General features: G+C 37.0%; 1 protein-coding gene across 1 annotated transcript; it reads left to right on the forward strand.

Moving 5' to 3' along the window:
- The first annotated feature begins 447 nt into the window (after positions 1–447).
- On the forward strand, positions 448–3,158 carry LOC107789763 (uncharacterized). Its single transcript, XM_075219547.1, has 4 exons — positions 448–664; positions 807–912; positions 2,578–2,657; positions 2,839–3,158. The coding sequence occupies exons 1-3, from the start codon at positions 553–555 to the stop codon at positions 2,654–2,656; spliced, it is 297 nt and encodes a 98-aa protein (XP_075075648.1). The 5' UTR covers positions 448–552; the 3' UTR covers position 2,657; positions 2,839–3,158.
- Positions 3,159–22,151: the final 18,993 nt, after the last annotated feature.

The following is a 22,151-nucleotide window of genomic DNA, read 5'->3' on the forward strand; positions in this document are numbered from 1 at the left end:
TGAAATCAGAAAAATCAGTGAAACAGAGTATTGTCGTAAAAACAGAGTTGTGAGTTTTGGAGAGAAACGAGCGAAATTTAATAGCGAGATTTGCGTTTGATAAAATTTGGAAGAATCCTTAATATCCCAACATTCGCGCGCCTAATAAAGAAATTGTACAGCTAACAAAATTCTATTTCTAATGAGTTGTTTATATTTTGTAGAAAATCTGTTAGTAGGGCGGGTAATTTGTATATTATGGATATTTTTCGTAATATAGTTTCCTATATGACATAGGAACTAAAAATTCCCAAATTTAATTCCCCCGTTAAACTAGTGTTTCTAATGGGCATGCTCTTTTACAAGTGAGTCCCATGTACAAATGGCCCAACTCCTCTAATACCCAATTTCCAACCCGATCCACTGAATTCCGATTCGGATCTGTTGATGACCGAAACTTGCAACCCTTTTTTCTTCTTTGTCATCTGCACACGAGTGTCAAAATATTGTCTTTTTGGTTTATTGTTTTCACAAGCAAATTGATCAATTGTCGGCATTAACCAATCGGCGAAGATGAAGAAAGAGGATACCGTGAAGCTAATAAGCGCCGAAGGCTTCGAATTCATAATCGATAAGAAGGCTGCAATGGTCTCTCAGACCATACGTAACATGCTCACTTCTCCAGGTCTATCTCTTTTTAATTTCAATTAGGGCTTTTATTTTCGCCCATTTCGATTTGCTCAAAATTCATAGTAATCGGAGCAAAAAATATGATCTATTTGATGGCATGTGATTGTTTTTTCTTACAATTTCTTTTTTGAGTATAGGGAGTTTTGCTGAGACAGAACATGGGGAAGTGACGTTTCCGGAGATTAGCACCACCATCCTCGAGAAGATCTGCCAGTACTTCTACTGGTCCCTTCAATATGCAAGGTCATATCTTCATTTACTTTAAACTCGAGAAATTCTTCTGACATAATGTTGATTTCTTTATAGTAATAGAATTCAGGTTCACCTTTTAATACAAAGGGACTTATAACTACATTGGGCATCATTTTTCATATGTAATTTGATGTATCATGTTTGAGCAATGAGCTTATCTGACAATAGCATAAAAAATCCGTGATATGATTTTCTGTATCCATGTTTTAAGATCTTCAGGTGTTTCTGTGTTTAGTAGTTTGTGGGCTTAAGAGAAGCAGTTGCATTATTATGTTGTTTCTATTTAAGATTCTTGATACCTTACGTAGGTTATATGAACTAGCTGTAAACTAGGCCATGCTCATGTACTTGTATTGGTCTCTATTCAGATCCCAAGTTTTTCTTGGGGCAATAAGGAGTCTTAAGTATGATCACTTTGATTATTGTACTGAATATAGATTATTGAAATTATAGCTCTATTTACATTTATACCAGGATGGTCTAAAATACTTTTAGGGAGGTCTACTCTTAGATGAGGTCAGCCTCATATAGAGCATGATATAGATATTTGTCTCCACAAGGTTTCGTCGCATGCTAAACTAGATTTTAGTTTTTTTGGTCCTTAATGGCTGTCCTAAGTTTTCCCGGGTTCAGCTTTACGCCGTTAAGGTTGGAAATACTAAGTGGCTGAAGTGTAGTCTTGAATTTCATTATTGATGAAATGAGGCCATAAGCCATATCTAGATGTTAGTTATCGTGGAAATGGGAGACTCATATTTTAGTAAGTAGGCTCAACAAATGAATGAATGGGCTGTAGTCTAGTACCAAAAGAACAACGCAAACTCCTTGTCAGACTTTCTACCACTTCTACTTCTTCAGTTTTAGCAAGAAGGCTCAAAGGAATGAATGAGTAGGGCTGCAGTCTACAATGAATGAATAGGGTTGCAGCGTACTACCATACGAACAATGCAAAATCCAGATTTTCCTGTGTTACTTCTTCATTTTCAGCAACTAGGCTCGAAATGAATGAGCAGTGCTGCAGTTACAACCAAAGAACAATGCGAATTTGAAACTTGCTACCTCTTCACCTTCTTGTTATGATGCTCTTACTGAAGGATGCAATTTTTTGGACTTTCTGGTGTTACAATTTATTGTGGTACAACTACCAGCTCTAAATCAGTAAATCTTTAGTATTTAAGATTAGTCTTCCTTGTAGCTTTGAGGAGAGAGTTGAATTTTTATAAAGACGGTTCCCATGTCAAAATTTAGTCTAAGATACTGCTTCGTTGAATCGAATTTTTGCGTCATTTACGAGGTTGGGGATAAGCATTTGTTTGGTCCATATGGTATGATAATTTTTTGTAAGATAGAGATTTTCACAGTCATGCTGCTTCATGCTCAAGTAACACATTGTTTTTCGAAGTATCTTGCTTGTTTTCTGTTCTGATGCAGTATCTATATGAGTTAGTGAGCTAGCTGCTACAAGAGTTAAAAGGGTTTTAATATTTACCATTTTTTGTTGTGGATCACATATCTAGGAGCCCCAGACATGAGCTATTGGGTGTTGGTATTTCGGATTTCCTATCCTTTTGATCTTATGAAGTAACTCCTTCCCCTTCTTTTATGCCGTAGATTTTGTTTGGTTGGCCTAATATGGAAATATTTTATTTTCTGCAGTGGCAAGGAAACAGAATTTCATATTGAACCTGAGATCACTTTGGAATTGATGATGGCTGCAAACTACTTGCACACCTGAGGTAAAATTCCTGACCTTTTCATGTTTCCTTTTTTTTTTTTGGTAATACTTTACAAGCCAAATATTCACATATATATGATGTATCGTCTTTATTTTCTGTCGTGCAAATGAATCTTTTCTGATATGCCACCCGCACCCCCACCTACATAGTTTTGTTCTTAACTACTGTCATTGTTTGCCAGGAACGATATATATGACTTTGGGGCCCAAAGGTATAAAAGTTTGAAGATATACTGTTTCTAGCATAGCTATTACCATTGGAGCTTGTAGGATGTGGATACTTTTAGTTGTTGCTGAATTTGGCACTGTAACATTCAGTACATAAGTCGTTTCCATTTACTGGAGTATGTAATAGTATTTGACACACTGGGGCCTCTGTTCTATCTGCCCTATCGTTAACCCATTTTAACAGCACTTATCCCCATTTGTATGCATGTTCATGTATCATGTGGTACTTGAATTGTTTACAGTATGATATACTCTACGCGCTTAGATGCTTGAATGTTTATCTTAGATCTTCTGTTGGACGTTTCTAATAGAGCTAGTAACGGGGTCCTTGGGAGGAAAAAATTACAGAACGGTACCAGGGTGATAAATTAGCCTTAAAAAAGAAAGGAAGAAGGATGTTTTCCTAAAAGACTTGGATGGTGAAAGATCATAGTAATGGAATCCTAATTGATTGAACAACCATGAGAGAAGATTGCGCTCTGAGCTCCATCTGGTATTGTTTTCTTTTTAAGCGTTTCATGGGCCAAATTAATGCATATCTTATTACAGGCTAATGCATTTTATGCATACTTAGATAATTTGGTTCTGATGACGCACATTATTATCAGGGAGAATTACACTCCTTATCGTTTGGGGTATTTGCATTTATACCTGTTTTTTGGGTCACGTTTTAACTTGTGTCCGCTTTGCAAAAACAATTGCAAGCGTACCCACTTTTTCGCGTAACTTCAGCATACGGGGCTGAAGTAGCAAAGGCAATCACGCAAAACTTCAGCATTCTAGTAGACGGGACTGAAGTAGCAAGTGTGCTAAACTAAGTGTGTTGAAGTTTTTGTTTGTAATTGGTGAACTTCAGCTCTAGAGCTAAAGTTTTTGTTTGTAACTGTCAAACTTCAGCTTTAGAGCTAAAGTTGAGGAACTTGCTAAGAAATCTAAGTGGATGAAATGCCATAAATGCAAACACGTTGTGCAGAAGGCTGATGGTTGTAAACATATAACCTTTTGTATCAAACTTGCATGGACAATAGGCTCTCATACTACCATTCAAAAAAAAAAACTTTATACTCCAATTCTTTACCAGAAGAACTAAAAGAAGCCAATAATCATTGTTATATTTTCTAAGATATTGATTTCTCGCATCTGGGTATAGTTCTTATGTTCTAGCTTCTGTGAATAACCAAGGATCATCTTTGTATTCCGATTTCTGAGATTTTGGGTTCGTGCTTATGTGCATAATTCCAATAGTCAAGGCAGATGGTTGTAAATATCTAAGTGGATGAAATGCCCTAAAAGGTTTCTATCTCCACAACCCATGTCAATTACTGGAACATTTTCACAATCAGCAACTTCAGAAAGGAGTGCCTATCGGATTGAGGGCGGATATAACTTTGAGGAGGAGAAGGAGGAGAAAGTGGGATGAAATTGTTTAAAAAGTGGGTATAAGTTAAAACTTTTTAAAAAACTGGGTATAGGTTCCCGTGCAATTTTTACTTATCGCTTGGCACAACAACCCATCAGAAAATGGCTCACGTTTGAAGCCCTTACCTAGTGTAGTCCAGGTACTTTTCACCAGTTAGTCCACCCTCTTTTCTTCGTTCTTCTTCTTCCCGTGTCACGCCTTTGCACTCCAAAATTTCTCTACCATTGTTATTCTACTTCAATTCTTCTTCCGGATTCAAAGCAGATAATCACTATTTTGATGAAGAAGAAAACCAATTTGCAAGAGAATTAATTATTTGGAGTCATATGAAGATCACTTTCTCCATTGAAATGGGGAGAAATATGTTTATTGTCATGAAAATCTGATTTAAGAAATTGGGTTTTTTCCATTTGTTAGTTGTTTAGAATGAGTGTTGTCCCAATTGATTGGAATCATCAAGAGGAGTTCAAAACTTAAATTTCAAGTGATTTGGAATAGATTTAAGCTAGATTTGAGTTAAATTTCAGAAGATGCCCAAGGAAGAAGAACCCATGAAGTTCCATTGATAGGATTCATTTGTATAATAATGTATAAATAGTGTATAAATAGTGTATAATAGAGTATAAACACCTCTTATACACTATTGTATACAAGGTTGATACATTATTTACTGGTATTGTGAATTTCTCTCATTTTTTTATACACCTCTATACATAGTGTATCATGAATATTTTCACTACTGTGATTATATATCTTTATACACTTTTATACAACTATATACATAATATACCTCTTTGTATAAAAGTGTATACGCATATCTGACGAACTTTTTGTATGATTTTCACTTGCAATTCTTGTATAAAACTAGTCCAAATCTCCAGCAAATAACTTCAAAGTTTGTATACAACCTACTTAGACTATTTCTAATAAGTTCAAACAATACCCACTCCAAATTTCTCACAAAATCATATTCGAAATTTAACAAGATTAACATTAAAGGAGATGAGATTTTAGGCTTCTGGCGTCTGTTTTTGCGTTTTGCAGTTGTGATAGGTATGTATAAACTTGAGGAAAAAATAAAATAAAAAACACGAATATTTCGTGCATGAAGATATACAAAATAAAAAAAACAAAAAAAGTAATTCGGAGAAGTATTGGTTATGGGAGAAGGCACGAATGAGTGTTGACTGAGTGTCTCGATCAATGATTGCACTAAAAATGGAAAATTAATTTTCGTTTTTATATTTGTTTGCATGTGATTCTTTTTTATTAATTATTAAATTAAATATTTATGGGTGGAAAATGAGGAGAGAGCTACAATAGGGGTAGGTAGGTGACGAAAAAAAGATAAGGTTGATATAATTAGAGGGAATGGGAAAAAAAAGATCTTATTGATATTTGGCTATACATTTGTAAACTTGTAACTAGGCTAAAATAGTACAAGGTCAACTTATGGAATGCATTATTCTGTAATTTTGTCTTATTATCATCCCTCGCATCTCAAACTTTCATTGCTTACTCGGATGCTAACATTTAAAATTGCAAGTTATAAAGCGTTACCAGTTGTATTATCATATTTAAGAGAGTTGGCTCAAGCATATCTTTTTGAGGATTATGATCCTCAAAATAAAACCTATATACAAGTTTGAATAGTTTACATTTCTCCTTTTCTATTGTTTGATATGTGCCAGAGGGCGTCAAGAATTCGATGTGCCAGCACACGCACAACCCCGAACCCAAAGTCTAGTCTATATAATATATAAAGTTGGGAAGGGAAGAGGTGATGTGGCACCTTCCATATATAAGGATTTCCATTTATTCTTTTTCCTGTTTTTTTGGCCTTTTCCTTTGTTTTCCATTTATTTATGTTCTCTATTACTATGATATAAAACTTCCATTTAACATTAAAATTTATGTTCTCAAGGATCGTGTTCTTCCAAAAAGAGTGGACAGTTACAACAATTAATTCTCATAAAAGTAGCAATTTGGATGGACACTCTCCTGGTTATGGAAAGGTTGCAACATTCAATACAATGATATCTGCTAAAGTAGAAAGAAAGCAATACCCTGCCTCTTCACACCCAATCTTTTACGCACTTCCTTTTCATAAAGTTCAACACTAACAAATTAAAGTGATATGAAAATATAGAAGAATTAGCTTTCGCTTCAACAGAAAAGAAGTGGATTGAATGAGGTTGTAAGTGAATTGGTAAAGGTACCTACAACCAGTAGTTAGTGAATGTATATTTATCTCTTAAAGAAGTTTCCATGATGTATTTGATTGGCTTCATTTGCAATTCTATACAAAACTTTAATCAGTTGACAAATTTCCTTGGATTTCTATTTGATTGTGTTCTTTTATTTATATTTAATATACCATGAAGGACGTCTTGTGCTTGAGCGACTTTTTTTTTTCTTTCTTTTACTGAAGTTTTTATTCATGTGGTGGTAAATTGAACTCAAATTAGTGAAAGAACGAGGAAATTGCAGGAGCATGTCCCGAACATTTTTTTCTTTTGGGCCATGGTGGAATCTCACTAATTTTGTGATTTATTTTATGTTCGTCTGCATTTCATTCCTTGAGTAGGATTTTTTTTATCTGTACACTCTGCCATCTGGCAAAATTATTTGGTTTATGATTGTAAGTTTGCATGTTCGTAAGATGTCATAGTAACCCACATTTAGTATGCATTTTTCTTTGAAGGCCATGGTGTGATCTACAAATACCTGTGTCGTCTATCTTCGTTGTTCACCATGTTAGTTGCTCTATCTTTAATGAAGTAATTGAGACTTTCTATGTGTTTATCATAACTTCTTATTACATCTAGATTATATTAGTTAATACTATACATAACACGTGTCAGAATGCTTCATCAGCCGGTGACTACTGAAGTCTAATGGCAAGTTTGTTAACACCGTATGATAACCGAAAGTTGATGCCTCTCTATGTCTTATGTCTTGATCATCCAGTTTAATTTTTTCTTTTTCGGCTTTCCGTTTTATAAATTGATGTTCTAAACGTCAACACCACACAAGAGGGGGGTGATTTGTGTGGTATCCAATTTTTCGATCTAGAAGAACCTGGTTCTTCTAGGTGTTCTAACTGCTACTGTTGCGGAATTAAAATTACAAAAAATAAAGAATACAGAGATTTTTACGTGGAAAACACATGGCTCAAAAGGTGAAAAAACTACGACCTACTACTCAGTAGGATTTTCCCAAACATCCACTAAAATCACTGAGCCAAAATAGCATTTACAAAACTCTTTGTAAACCTAAGGATTAACTCTAATCCCTGTGTAGCACACAACCTCAACTGTTGCGACACCTTCAAGTTAGCCTATAACTTGAACACTCAAAGTACCTATTACAAATTCTTCTATGAAAGCTGAAAAGGTACAACTTTAAACCACCTACTACAATTGAACTAGAATAAGAATAAACACAACGGAACTAGTTCTTCTATCTCGTACAAGTAGCTTCAGGTTTGCACACTTGAATTGCACACGAACTGCTTGCGAAAAGCGTTGCTATTTTGCTCCCTATTCACGTTTAACTTCTGAGTATGTGCAACACCTATAAAAGAGAACATATTTAATAAGTTAGTAATCAGAGTTTGATTGAGACTCAATTGCTGATCTTCTATCGAAGTTGAGTCCTTGTTCAATACAAACTCCAACCCTATCATTTATCCGGATTGTGTGATTGTGACCTCTTCCCATAAGGAGACTTTCTCTCCTCATCCAATATGCAACCTTTTCGATCAGTTTAGAAGATATTGTTGCTTGATTATTGAGACTTATCTCCCTTACATGTATCTCACATGTCTAGGTTGATAAATATTATGCCTCACATGATGAACCTGGTCCACGACTGAGTTCATTTGTCATTCTTCAAAACTTCACCTGAACTTGGGCCAACAAATTCCCCCTTTTTGATGATGACAAACTCTGTGCTTTTACTAATCAAAGAACCTGTAGGAACTCAGCTTGACCATCAATACATTAACTTAGAAGTTTAACTTATCATCAAGGACCAGATTTAATTAGGTTATAAATATCACATTATTCAGAATAAAGAGTAAAGCACAATATCTCTTCCCCCTTTTGGCATCATTGAAAAGTTGCATGCATTGTGAATCCCAGATTTTAGTAATTACTCATGGCCATTTGGGCAACTGCAAGTGAAAATATGGATGAAATCATCAATAATCAACAAACATATTCAAACTATTAAGAGAAAAATCTTCATAGAACAAGAGAAACAACAGCTGTCATTGATAAGATATGTTTCCACCAACAAACCACAAAAAGAAAGAAAAAGTTCCAAAGCATGAGCAAAAAAAAATGAAAAAGTCCCTAATTTGGGTCACTAGGGGTACTAGTTTGGTTCAGAAGACAACAACTAGACATCCTAAGGCTTGGAGGAACTAGAGGGATGAGTTTGGAGAAGGTTGAGCATATTCTGAAGCATCCCATCACTCTTCTCCTTTTCTTTTGCTAGCTCAGTTCTAAGGCCATCTCTTTCAGTTTCCAGCTCAGCTACACGAGCCTGGAGCTGAGCAATTTCAGCATCCTTAGATCCACACTCTTGAACCAAAGCCCTAATCTTGATGTTCACAAGTGTCTTTAGAGATGAACCAGGTTCAACTGGGGTGGCATTGACTGGATAGTCACAAGCCAAAAGAGTCTTGACGCCAAAGTGTTCCTTGCTTGATGCCATCTCCCATTTCTTCGAGGGCATATTCAGCCTATCCAGAACAGTAGTAAATATGAACCCATATGGAGCCATTTATGACCCTGTCCAGTAATTTGACAATAAAGGCAGGCCAATTGATCTGCATTCCTCTCACACGACACTCCATAAGAACCAAGTCCATGTAGTTGACAGTGTGCCTCCTCTCCTGTCTGGGAAGAAGCACTTGTTAACAAATTCAAACAAGACCTTGTGCTCAGGCCTCATCTCACTTTTCTGCACAAACCTGGCTTCAGGCACATCTTCAGCAGTTGCGGCATCACAAAAATTCCTAGTGATTTGAAGAGAAGTAAGGAGAGAATCTAGACATGGTCACCTTTGCCTTGTATAATCATCATACCCCTCACTAGGTATGTCTAGAATCTTACCCAATTTGAGTGCATCAAACTGCACCCTTACTCCTTTCACTATATTGGTGACTACCCCATTCACTGTGGCATTGGCCATAAACTCAATCAATTCATTCCTAGCCAGCCTCCCATCCATTTCAAGGACCATGTCCTTATAACCTTGTTCAGCTAGGGCATCCACCAGTCTTCTCATTCCTGGCTCATCCAGGTCTCTCAACAGTCTTCCTTTCAAAAAAATTCTTCTGCCAAAGATGGCAAACCTATCTTGTTCCTTTTCAGATTCCTCTTCTTCTTCTTCCTCAGTAATTTTTACCTGCTTACCTTTCACTGCAGATCTGGTTCTTTTGGCTAAAGAGGGTTCATCAGATACAGGTTCAGAGGAAGACTTCTTGGAAGAAGCCTTGGCCCTTTTTGGTTTGGGTGTAGGAACCTCCACAATTGTTCCCCTTTCTTGATGGACCAGTTCCATCTCCTCTTCTTCTTCTGCAACCTCAGAACTCTCCACAGCCTTTGCTTTTCCCTTCTCCTTCTTTTTTTTCTTGCTTTCTTCCAGAGCTTTCTGTAACTCAGCTTCACTTTGTCTGACCCTGCTTCTAGTGGCTCTTCCCTTAGGTACTGAAGGTATAGTAGGTTTTGGGGATGACATTTTGCTTTTCTTTGTTGGCTTGGAAGCAGTTGGAGCCTTTTGTGTGGAAGCTTTACGCTTCTTTGGATCATAACTGGCCCCAACCCTCTTCAGAAAATCAGCCAGTGTTTCCTCAATAGATGAACCAGGTTCATCTTGTTGCTTGCTTAGATGCACAAGCCCTTCAGACACCTCCCCAGAACCACTTCCCCCCGGACTTGTTGCCACCTTCTTCAACACCTCCACAGATAGCCAGAACTTTTTCTTTCCCATTTCTCCTCTCATCACCACTTGCTCCCTCTCTCTCTTTTTCTTTCTTTTTACCTCCACTTCTACTAGATTCAGCCCCCTTTACATCTTTGACAGGACCAACCAAGACAAACTTATTTTCTACATTTTCAACCACAGTAGAGAGTACCACACAAGAACTTACCTTACCAGGGGTTTCTTGATTTTTGGCAGTGTCAGAAGACCCATGTTCTTCTCCTTCGCTGGAAGAAATAAAAGCTTCAGACTCAGAGCTTGAGTCAGATTCTTGAGTAGGACTTTCCTTCCTCTGGCTAGCCTTCAATTTCTCATTTAGAACTTTTCTTAGAGCTCCAAAAGCTACAGTTTTTCTGGCCAACATTTTCTGCCTACGAAACCTAGGTTTTGGGGTTTCACTAGGGGGTGTAGATGAGGATGTATTCGAAAGGGATACTAGTGGGGAAGTTCCAGGATTATCATGGGGGTTAGTCATGGTGGATTGTTTCTTAAGAAAAATTTGGGAATTTTGGAGAGAAGAAGGGTGATCAGAACTTGAGAAGAGTTTTGACGGTTATGGACTAATGAAGAAGAGGTGTGGCGTGTATTTAAAGATGATTAAACTTAAATGCAGTAATAGTAGCTTTTTTTAGAGGTCAATTAGAAGTCTAATAAAGATGTAATTCCGGTCTCTTAGTGATTATTAGGCATCGCTAGATTTTAGGCAAAAATCCTGGTTTTTAGAGTTCTAGGGGAACGAAACTGGTTCAATGCTCAACAAATAGAATTTCTGGGAATTTGATGAATGTAGGACTTATGCTCATGATTGAAAAAATAATCTTTCTAATTGTGCAGAGTATAGAAAACATACCTGAGCTTTTCATATGAACACATACTGATGAACCAGGTTCTTTATATAGAACTCTCTTGAACATGCCTCAAATGCCAAAATAGAAGAAACTTTGTAAGAGATCAGTGAGTCATACACATGTCACAGGAGTATACTAATTAAAGTATGAAACTGAGCAAGAATTGATCTAGATATTTACACAAAGTTAGAACTCCTAACCAAAAAATAATTTTTTTTCATTGTGCATTCTGAACTGGACCTATTAGGTGATCTTAATCATCCCTAACTCTAACCTGTTCCTCTCAAAGTTTTCTCTACTCAGTGCTTTAGTGAAGATGTCAGATATTTGTTTATCAGTAGCATAGAATTCTATTGAAATCAATCCTTTCTCATAGTTATCTCTTAAGAAGTGGTGTCTAACATCTATGTGATTAGTCCTCTTATGATAAACATGGTTCTTTGTCATACTTATAGCACTAGTGTTATCACAGAATATTGGAATACATCCCACTTCAATTCCAAAATCTATCAGCTATTGTTTGATCCATAGCAATTGAGCATAACACGAAGCAACAGCAACATACTCAGCTTCAGCAGTAGATAGGGCCACAGAATTTTGCTTTTTGGTAGCCCATGACACAAGACATGAACCAAGGAAATGTGCCATACCTGAGGTGTTTTTCCTGTCCACTAAGAAACCTACATAATCAGCATCAACATATCCAACTAGATCAAAATTACTACCTTTAGGATACCAGAGACACAGATCAGTGGTGTCTTTCAGATATCTCAGTATCCTCTTTACCGCAGTCAAGTGGGACTCTTTTGGATTTGCCTGAAAACGAGCACAAAGGCCTACCCTGAAAACGATGTCAGGTCTGCTTGCAGTAAGATACAAGACTGAACCAATCATACCCCTATACAACTTTTGATCGACTGATGAACCAGGTTCATCAATATCTAATTTGGTGGCAGTTGCAATAGGTGTGTCTATTTCTTTAAATTCCTCCATTTTAAACTTTTTGATTAGCTCTTTTGTATACTTCTACTGATGGATCATGGTTCCGTTTGGACTTTGTTTGATCTGCAAGCCTAAAAAGAAGTTAAGCTCACCCATCATGCTCATTTCAAACTCACTGCCCATTAGTTTTGCAAAGTCCTTACTCAGCCTATCAGTGGTAGCCCCAAATATGATGTCATCCACATATATTTGCACAACAAGGAGATCTTTACCTTTTTCCCTTAAAAATAAGGTACTGTCAATTTTACCTCTTTTGTAACCATGCTCCAGTAGGAATTTGGATAGTCGTTCATACCAAGCTCTTGGGGCCTGCTTAAGCCCATAGAGAGCCTTGCCTAACTTGTACACATGCTCAGGACATTCCTTGCTCTCAAACCCTGGAGGTTGTTTCACAAACACCTTTTTCTTTAGGTAGCCATTCAGGAAGGCACTTTTGACATCCATCTGATGAAAAGTGAATTCCATGTGTGCTGCAAAGGCTATGAGGAGTCTGATTGCCTCTAGTTTTGCAACTAGAGCAAATGTCTCATCATAGTCTATGCCCTCCTCTTGGCTGTATCCTTGTACCACCAGTCTTGCTTTGTTTCTTGTAACTGTTCCATCTTCATCAAGTTTATTTCTGATGACCCATTTTGTACCAATGACTGATCTGTCCTTGGGTCTCAGAACTAGATGCCAAACTTGACTTCTTTCAAATTGGTTGAGTTCATCTTGCATTTCATTCACCCAATCTGCATCCTGCAAAGCCTCAACAACATTTTTAGGTTCAATAAGAGATAGGAAAGCATCAAAAGCACACAGTTTCTTTAGCTGTGATCTAGTTTTGACTCCAGATGTTAGATCAGTAATAACGTTCTCAATGGGATGAGAACTTTGATACTTGTGAGGTTTCACAACCAACTGGTTTCTGCTAGATGTCTCTTCCATGTTCTGTTACTGAGGAACAAGTTCATGAACAAGTTCGTCTAGGGGGTTTGATTCAATTTCTCCTTGATTAGCTCCCCCTGTCAGGTTGTCCTGATTTGAAGGACCTATTCCATCACCTGTTCCTTCTTTTGATGCCACTTTGACTTGTGCTGGGGATTCAGTCAATTCCTTTACCAATCCAATGGCTTCATCTTCATGTTCCTGTCTCTCAGAAAAGAATGTTAGTTTCATAAAATACTACATGTACACTTTCTTCTACACACAGAGTTCTTTTATTAAACACTTTATATGCTTTGCTATGTGAAGAATATCCCAAGAATACTCCCTCATCACTTATAGGATCAAACTTACCTAGGGAGTCTTTTCTATTATTGTGCTTATAGCACTTGCAACCAAATGCCCTAAGATGGGATATGTTTGATTTTCTCCCTTTAAGTAACTCATAGGGAGTCTTCTCTACCAGAGGTCTGGTCATGCATCTAATAAACTCATACTTGCGCATGTGATGTGGAGCCATAACTCAGTCGGCGCCCACTATAAAATTCTCAGGTCGGTCGATCCTCATCAGTGATAGACGGGCCTGGGAAGTATTTACCCCAATCTACTCCTTAAATATCCGAGCCAGTGATCAATAATTGACCCGATGGGGTCACCTGCGATTGCACTGGAGTAAGATAAATTCCAAGGCTGTAAGATGGCATGTCCGTCTCATGCATGCCACTTACCATATCAGCAGCAACATCATCAGCAGGAGCCTCAACGCCCCCTTTCTGGGGACCACCTCCTCTTCGCCCACGACCACGTCGTCCGGCATCACCAGCTCGTCGGGCACGTCCAGCGTAGGATACCACGACCTCGCTGGTACTGCGTTGGGTCCATACTCGTGTGCCAAATGCTGATCCGATCGGGCTCGTTGCAGTATCTGGGCAGCCACATCCATGAATCGACGACTATACTCCTACATGGCCACATGATCGTGGACATGACTCTGCATCTGCTGCCCCATATGATAGACGGTATGCAATCCAATCGCCTACACAAAGTAAAAAATATAAACTACATATTTGGCACTAAATTATAGGTATATAATTAATAATAACAGAAAACATACCAGGACCTCGTGTCTCCCGGCGTATGGGATGTACCGATCGTGTGCCTGATGAACTAGGTTCCCGATAAAAAGTCGGGAAATAGTGCAGTACTATGCCATATAACGTTGAATAGGAAAGTGCTGCGGAGGTGGGGTCAATTCCCCTCGCCTGTCCCAAGTACCCAACGGCTCGTCAAGCCATGCCATAAATGTGTCGTCCGCCCTGGACCGATCATCCCTCTCATAATGTAAAGCAAGCCATGCAGGCGGACTCGGTATAGGCTGCGGCAGGCCAAACTGACGAAATACCCGCTTGAAGGCATGATGCTCGACAATATCGAGGCATATGAGCGGGACAGAAGCCCTCCAAATATATCGGCCGAACGTGCAATACGCTGGCAGGGTACCTATCACCTCATCGTTGTACGACGTCCAAATGAACTATCAAATAAGAACACAAACCGTTAGTATGCGCAACACTAAGTTAATCTATAATAGGTAAGTTTAGTTAGATATTCACCTGTGCATCCTCCAGCAGATCCAACACATTCCTGCAGAGGGGGAGATTATGATGGGCATCATACTCTCGTGCAAGAGTACGACGCATAACCCACCTACATGCTAGAGGGAGATGCGAAATTTCTACATTAGCCGGTAGCTGTGGTAGAGGTGGATGAAACTGCAGAAATCGCTCCCAGGCCCGAACCTAACATACAAAGTTGACGTAAAGTATAAGATTAACTGTAACTAGGTAGAATTGTAACTAATTGACATATTATTTGAATATGTTGTCACATGTAGAAGCGGCAGAAAGCCACTAACGTTTCTCTGTGTGTCGATGCAAGCCCGACACATCTGCCTGTACAAATATGAAATGACAGCACCACCCCAGCTGTAGATGGTTGTATCCTTGAACCAGCCAATATGATGCAGAAAACGGAGGCTCACTAAGTTCCCCGAAGTGTTCGGGAAAAGGAGAAACAGCAGCCTCGTATATCGCTGTACATCCACCTCCGCTGACTCATCGGTGATAGTATGGTGGATCTGCTCTAGGTTGTCTCGAATGGGGACCAACTGCATACGACTGGACCCAGACGCTACAGTCTCGTCCTCCGGCCTGAAATCCGTGAGCATGTGCAGCATATCCCAATAAGACTGCCGCGAATAATATCTCATGGTCATGGCAGTAAAACTGGCAAGCCATCAGCGGACAGGCCATATAAAATCTCAGCGTCCTGGAGTGTGATGGTGGCCTCGCCGATGGGCAGATGGAAAGTGTGCGTTTCCGGTCGCCACCGCTCAATCAAGGCCGTGATCAAAGCCCAGTCGAGCTGTATCCGGCCAATCCTAATAATCCTATATAATTCCATCCCCTCCAGGTAATGGACCACGCAGCGATGTAGAACTCTATGCCTCAAAAAGTCCAACAATAGATCCACTCTCCTGGCCCGGAAAGTTTGCGTAAGCAACTGTCCGTCCCATATATACTCGGATCTATGCTGGGGTTGTAGGGCTAATAGATCCAACGTCCGAGGGCCGGGATGTATAGTCGCGTCCATGTCATCAACTATAAATTAAAACAACATTAATTGTATTTTATTCTGTATATTAAATATAATATTTTGAGATACACAATTTTTAGCGTTATATAAAGATTATATCTATGGGTTCCAGGTTCGATATTTGAGTCTCATTAGCACCAAACTATCATTAATAATTATGTGTTTATTTTATAATTTAAATTCATATTTTTTAATAATTTAATTGTACAAATTATATATATATGTGGGGGTTCCGGGTTCGATATTTTGAGGCCTAGTGGCACCAAACTATCATTAATAATTATGTGTTTGTTTTATAATTTAAATTCATATTTTTTAATAACTTAATTGTACAAATTATATATATATACATATGAGTTTCGGGCTCGATATTTTGAGGCACAGTGGCACCAAATTAACATTAGTAATTGTGTGTTGATACAATTATTAACTTAATTGTACAAAGTTTGCATTTTTCAACTACCAGTATAATACTTAAACAAAAGGAATTCTAAGCTAAAATACTACACATTACTACGCTACAAGGCTCTAAATTTTACTACGCTAAAAGGGTCTACATTTTATTACGCTAAAAAGGTCTAGATTTTACTACGCTAAAAAATAATCTAAACTAAACATAAACAACAAATAAATTTAATTGCAAATAAAACACAAAACGGCATGAAAACACATATATATAAATCAGGATATTAACAGACAAATTTATTTGACAAATTTATATTTTTTTATAAAACACTAATATTAAATCCGAATAAATTTAACATACTAGTTTCGAAAAAAATAACACAAATCAAAATAGAACACATACAAATCAAATAATATGCATTATTATAAAAGTTTCAACTTAAAATAAATCGCAATACCTCGATTTAGAATTTTCGGAAATTAAATAGATTGAAAATTTGACTCCGGAAGTGTGAATCAACAATAATACGAAGCTCTACTCGAATGTGGGACCTACGTTCTTCACCTTTTATGTGACGGGGGACCTTTTTTTTTTTAAAATAGTGGGGCAGCGGGTATGGGAGTGGGGGACCAAGAGAAGGTATAAAATATTGAGGAAGAAGAACCAGAATCGTCGTCTTGAAAAAGACGGCTCGTTTTTTAAAAAAGGGGTATAGCGCCGGGTGTTTGGGTGCTATATCTGTTACTGTCAGCTTTTTATATATAGCGCCCAAATACTGGGCGCTATACATTAACAACACAGTTAACGTTAATGTATAACGCCCAGTATTTGGGCGCTATATATAAAAATGTTATCTTTTGTTTTACACCTATTAAGGTGCTACTTGTCCAAAAGAACCACATTTTGGTTCTGGACTCATTGGAGAAAGGGTCGAAAATCCCTAGCTCGATTGTATAGAAATTCATTCAAAAGGTGTATAGCATAGAACCAGAAACAAGGCGTCAAACTCTATGTCATTTATGTATTGTGGCATTGATAGTGTAAAAATTAATATTTAAACTAGTAGAACAAAGATGAATATCTGGTGGACGTGCCGGAGTGGTTATCCGGCATGAGTAGAAATCATTTGCGCTTTGCCCACGCAGGTTCGAATCCTGCCGCCCACGTTATCTTTATTTTTGTTTCTTCTTCAATTCTTGCACGTGTGGAATTAGGCTTCTAGTATTTTATTGTTGCATATTCATTCATCTCCTTTTGATAATAACCAATTGCAACTAAAATAGAGTCACTTTATATATATATATATATATATATATGCTATCAAACATTTTATATAGGTAAGTTTGCCCAATGAGTCAAATGAAATTAAATATGTCAACACCTCCTTTTCTTTTTTCCGTTCAATTATCATATCGCTTATCTGCGTGAATCCGGTATCAACAGATGTAGGAATCCATCTCTTTTAATTTCTAATTCCAAAAGTGAAATTGGGCATTCGAGTTAGAACATTATTATTCAAATGAAAAAGCACTAACAAGAGGAAAGGTAAACGGAAGAGATAAAGACTGAGCAGTTTATCAGATTCCCCCAAAAGTCATATTTTAAGCATGCAAATTCGATATTCATCTTTTGCGAAAAGATTGAGATAATTTGTGGAATATTTTTTTCTGGCAAATATTTATTTTTAAATAAAATCAAATACCAATGAGTATGGTAGAGTTCGGAGGTGAATGATGAAAGCACCTAAAAGTTCTTTTTCATGAGATATTATTTCTCACCAGAGAAAGAAAAAAGACGATTGAAACGAATATAATTTCATGCCCAATTAATGATATTATAGTTTTAAATATTAAAAAAATATAAAATCAGTTTTCAATTTTATATAACTTGGGAATTATGGTCAATAAGAATTCAAATAGCTGATCATATTTTATTTAGAGTGCCGATCTCAACTTGTTTGGATTTGAGATTGTTTTCTTTATTAGTTTATCTTCCACATGATTTATGAAAAGTAGCTATAGCAATTGTTTGGATAAGTTTTTGGAGATATCTTTGAAGGTGCGGATGGGGTCGAAGGGAAGGTCTTTTTGTTATGTTGCATTCAATGATTGACGGTCCCATACATTTTGATAGAAAAATCTGACCCAACTTGAAAAATGATACTATTTCAAGATAGAGAGCAAGAATAAGCATTCGAAAATATTTGATGAGACGTGTGAAAACTATGAGAGATCATAGTTCAGATTTTATTGGAGACAAAAATTGTACTTTTTTTAATTGTGTAAATTTTGATGAACATAATTAATTTATCTTGTAGTAATCCGTTTCATATTAAATGAGGTAGTTTGACTCGACACGGAGTTTAAGAAAAAAGAACAATACTTTTGAAGTTTGTGGTCTTAAAAGTTTAAGGGGTAAAAAATTTATAGGGTCATGACATTTGTGTGGCTATAAAAGATACTCATTAAAGGTAAATGAGTAAAATAAAAGAGTTTAAAATTGATTATTTATAAATTTAAAAATATGTCATTTGTTTTGAAACGGACTAAAAAGAAAAACACATTATTTAATATGAAACGGAGGAGTAATCATTAACGGTAGTTCTATAAAAAAAAGAAATAGGGAGAAAGAGAAAAAATATAGGAGCAGAGCATATCCAATCAACGAGTTTTCTAGTAGAGAAAACAAGCATCACATCAGCCATTAATCAACCTTATCTTTTTATCTTCTTGTCTAAAATAAAGGAATTAATCTTCTTCTATTTTCACTTCTCGTTTTTTCACTCAATCTTTTTTCAGCTCATCCGTTGAAAAGACTTTAATTTCTTTGAACAAACTCATGTTATTCTCCTCCCACACCCACCCCAAACAAAAAGAAAACTGTAATAGATAAAAAAGGGACCCAATTTAGAAGGGGTCAGTGATTTAATAGCCACATTATAGGTATTCTTTTCTCTTGTTTTTGAATAGAAAAACTACCAAAACTAACTCTAACAAGACAAGAGAGCCGCTATAAATCCCAATATCTGATCGACTTTTGGAGGAAGGACACAAGGCTGTAAAGGGAGCATCCATTTGTGTCATTTACATCTATATTCGTTTTTTGAGTCACATTTTAATTTATATCTGCTTTGTAAAAAAAATTATAAGCGTACCCACTTTTTCGCATAACTTCAGCATACGGGCTTGAAGTAGCAAAGACAATCACGTAAACTTCAGCATTCTAGTAGACGGGCCTGAAGTAGCAAAAATTGCTGAACCAAACGTGCTGAAGTTTTTTATTTGTAATTGCTGAACTTAAACATTCTAGTGCTGAAGTTTTGTTCTCTATTTGCTGAAGTTTTTATTTGTAATTGCTGAACTTAAGCATTCTAGTAGCTGAAGTTTTGTGATGCTGAAGTTATTTAGTTCATTTGTAAAATCGTCAGCACTAAATAAGTTGAAGTCTTTTTGTCCTGGATTTATTAGTTTTGTCATTAAGCTTTTTCAAAAACTTCAGCAGAAGATGCTGAAGTTATTTAGTTCATTTGTAAAAATTCAGCACTAAATAAGCTCAAATTCTTTTTGTCCTGGATTCATTAGTTTTGTCATAAAGCTTTTTTAAAAACTTCGGCAGAAGATGCTGAAATTATTTGGTTTATTTGTAAAAACTTCAGCACTAAGTAAGCTGAAGTTTTTTGTCTTGGATTCATTAGTTTTGTCAACAACAATAACAACAACAACTACCCAGTAAAATCCCACAAAGTGGGGGTCTGGGGAGGGTAATGTCATAAAGCTTTTTCAAAAATTTCAGCAGAACATGCTGAAGTTATTTAGTTTATTTGTAAAAATTTCAGCACTATATAAGCTGAAGTTTTTAAAAAGCTTTCTAACAAACTAGATAAATAATCACCTTATTCTTTCATAATGTATTACTACTATAAAATAATCAGATTGCCAACAGTATCTAAATCATAAATTTTGGAAACAATAAACGTGAAAAGAACAGAATTATCATGAAAAGAATCACTAAGTGTGACCTTAAACTTCTCGTACGTGGAAATATTCACAAATTATTGTCTACTAACTTACGTAATTATTTATAATTTATTTTTAAATAATCTGATAAACATACTTATGTCAATCATCTCATGAACTGAAGTTTCAAAGAAGAAGAAGAAGAAGAAGAAGAAAACGAAGGAGGAGAAGGAGGAGGAGAAATGGGGCTGAGGTTATTTAAAAAGTGGGTACAAGTTAAAATTTTAAAAAAAAAATAGGTATAGGTTAAATGGGGATGACAAATAAGGTGCCCCGTGCAATTTTTACATCCACTTGTAGGCAGTGACGGGCTAAAATTTACACTCAGAATAGACACCCCTTTGTCAAAACTGGCTCCGCCACTACATGTAGAATCCCACACTTCCTATTTAATTGTGTCACGCCCCGACCTTTGGGAGCGTGATCGATGCTCAACCGAGATATCCCGGTTAAGTAAGCCTGCTAGATGCTTTTTACCCAACCTTGCCTATTAACAATATAAGAATTAGTACAAGTAATAGAAATGAGAAAAGTCAAGTGTTTCACATCTTTTTCCATTACTCAAGGATATTCATTTATGATTTCCAAAATATTACAAGTTTATAGATATGATGAAAAATATGTTTGCCAATTACCAATACTTACTAGTTTAATTCCCAAAATCAAACACCATCCACAGTCAGTCTACGAAGCCTCTAAGTACAACATAAGAGTAATATGGAAATGTCGGCGATAAGGCCCCAGCTATACCTCAAAACATAAAGTACAACACCAAATGACATGAAGCCCAGAACAGAGTAGGGCTCACCAAAATTTGCTGAATAGAGAGTAACCGCTAACAAGGATCAAAATCGCCCGCTGATGAACCACCTGCATCCATTGAAGATGCAGCGCCGCCGATAAAAAGGGACGTTAGCACATATGGAATAGTACTAGTATGTAAAGCTAAATATCCTCTTTCGAAATAGAATGTCAATATAAAAAAGGGGAAAAACCATGGGAACAACAAGTCACAATCAACAATATCCAATGCCTAGCTAGATAAAACATAACAATTTTCAAAATACGAAAATAATATTATTTTTGTTTGAGAGATCTTTAGTATCGATATACCGCCATGATTTTAGCACGGAGTCCAATCATGGCCAGATCGGCTAGGCTATCTCATCCAAAGACATTTGAATATACACAAAATTTCCCCACTGCCTCACCCCTAATATGTGCGGGTGGAGGTGAAATCACAATCACAATCTCTACACAAAGCGGCCCCGCCGCCTCACCCCAATATATGCGGGTGGAGGTGTATAACAATCACAATCTCTACACAAAGCGGCCCTGCTGCCTCACCCTATGTGTACGGGTGAAGGTGTATCACAATCATAATCTCTACATAAAGCAGACTCGTTACCTCACCCCAGTATGTGCGGGTGGAGGTGTATCACAATCACATTCACCGCCATGTGTGCGGCTTGGCGTCCGATTACGACCTGATCGGCTATGCCGTATCACTACAATGCCGTGTGGATTGACATCACCTCTGCTAGCAATCATCTCATCCTAATTTAGGTGAATATTCTCATCACATCAATCGCATCCCAAATAAGGGAATAATCACAACGCACCCTACACCGCCGCATGTAATTTTGGGGTTAGGTTATTCCAACCTACCTTTCCTCGGTGACTAACGATACTACCAAAAATATTTTGTGTTGCACAAGGGAAACAATAGTACAAATATATTTTATATTCACCTCATAATATTTCACACTATATATAGCTTCATTTGTACTTTGAACCGTTCACAACATCATTATTTCCTTGGTTCTCTTGGCCATACTTACGATTCTTCATTCATCGCACGTTGACCTTATTTCATATTCCACATTTTTTATTTCTTTACTTTCAAGAATCACCATAATCAGCATACACACAGAGTATTCTGGAAATAATCACTTTAAGCTCATTAGTAATGAAGGCTTTAACCACAATGGATTTTTTCCCA

This window comes from Nicotiana tabacum, chromosome 8 (genome assembly GCF_000715075.1).
Source record: "Nicotiana tabacum cultivar K326 chromosome 8, ASM71507v2, whole genome shotgun sequence".
NCBI lineage: Eukaryota > Viridiplantae > Streptophyta > Magnoliopsida > Solanales > Solanaceae > Nicotiana > Nicotiana tabacum.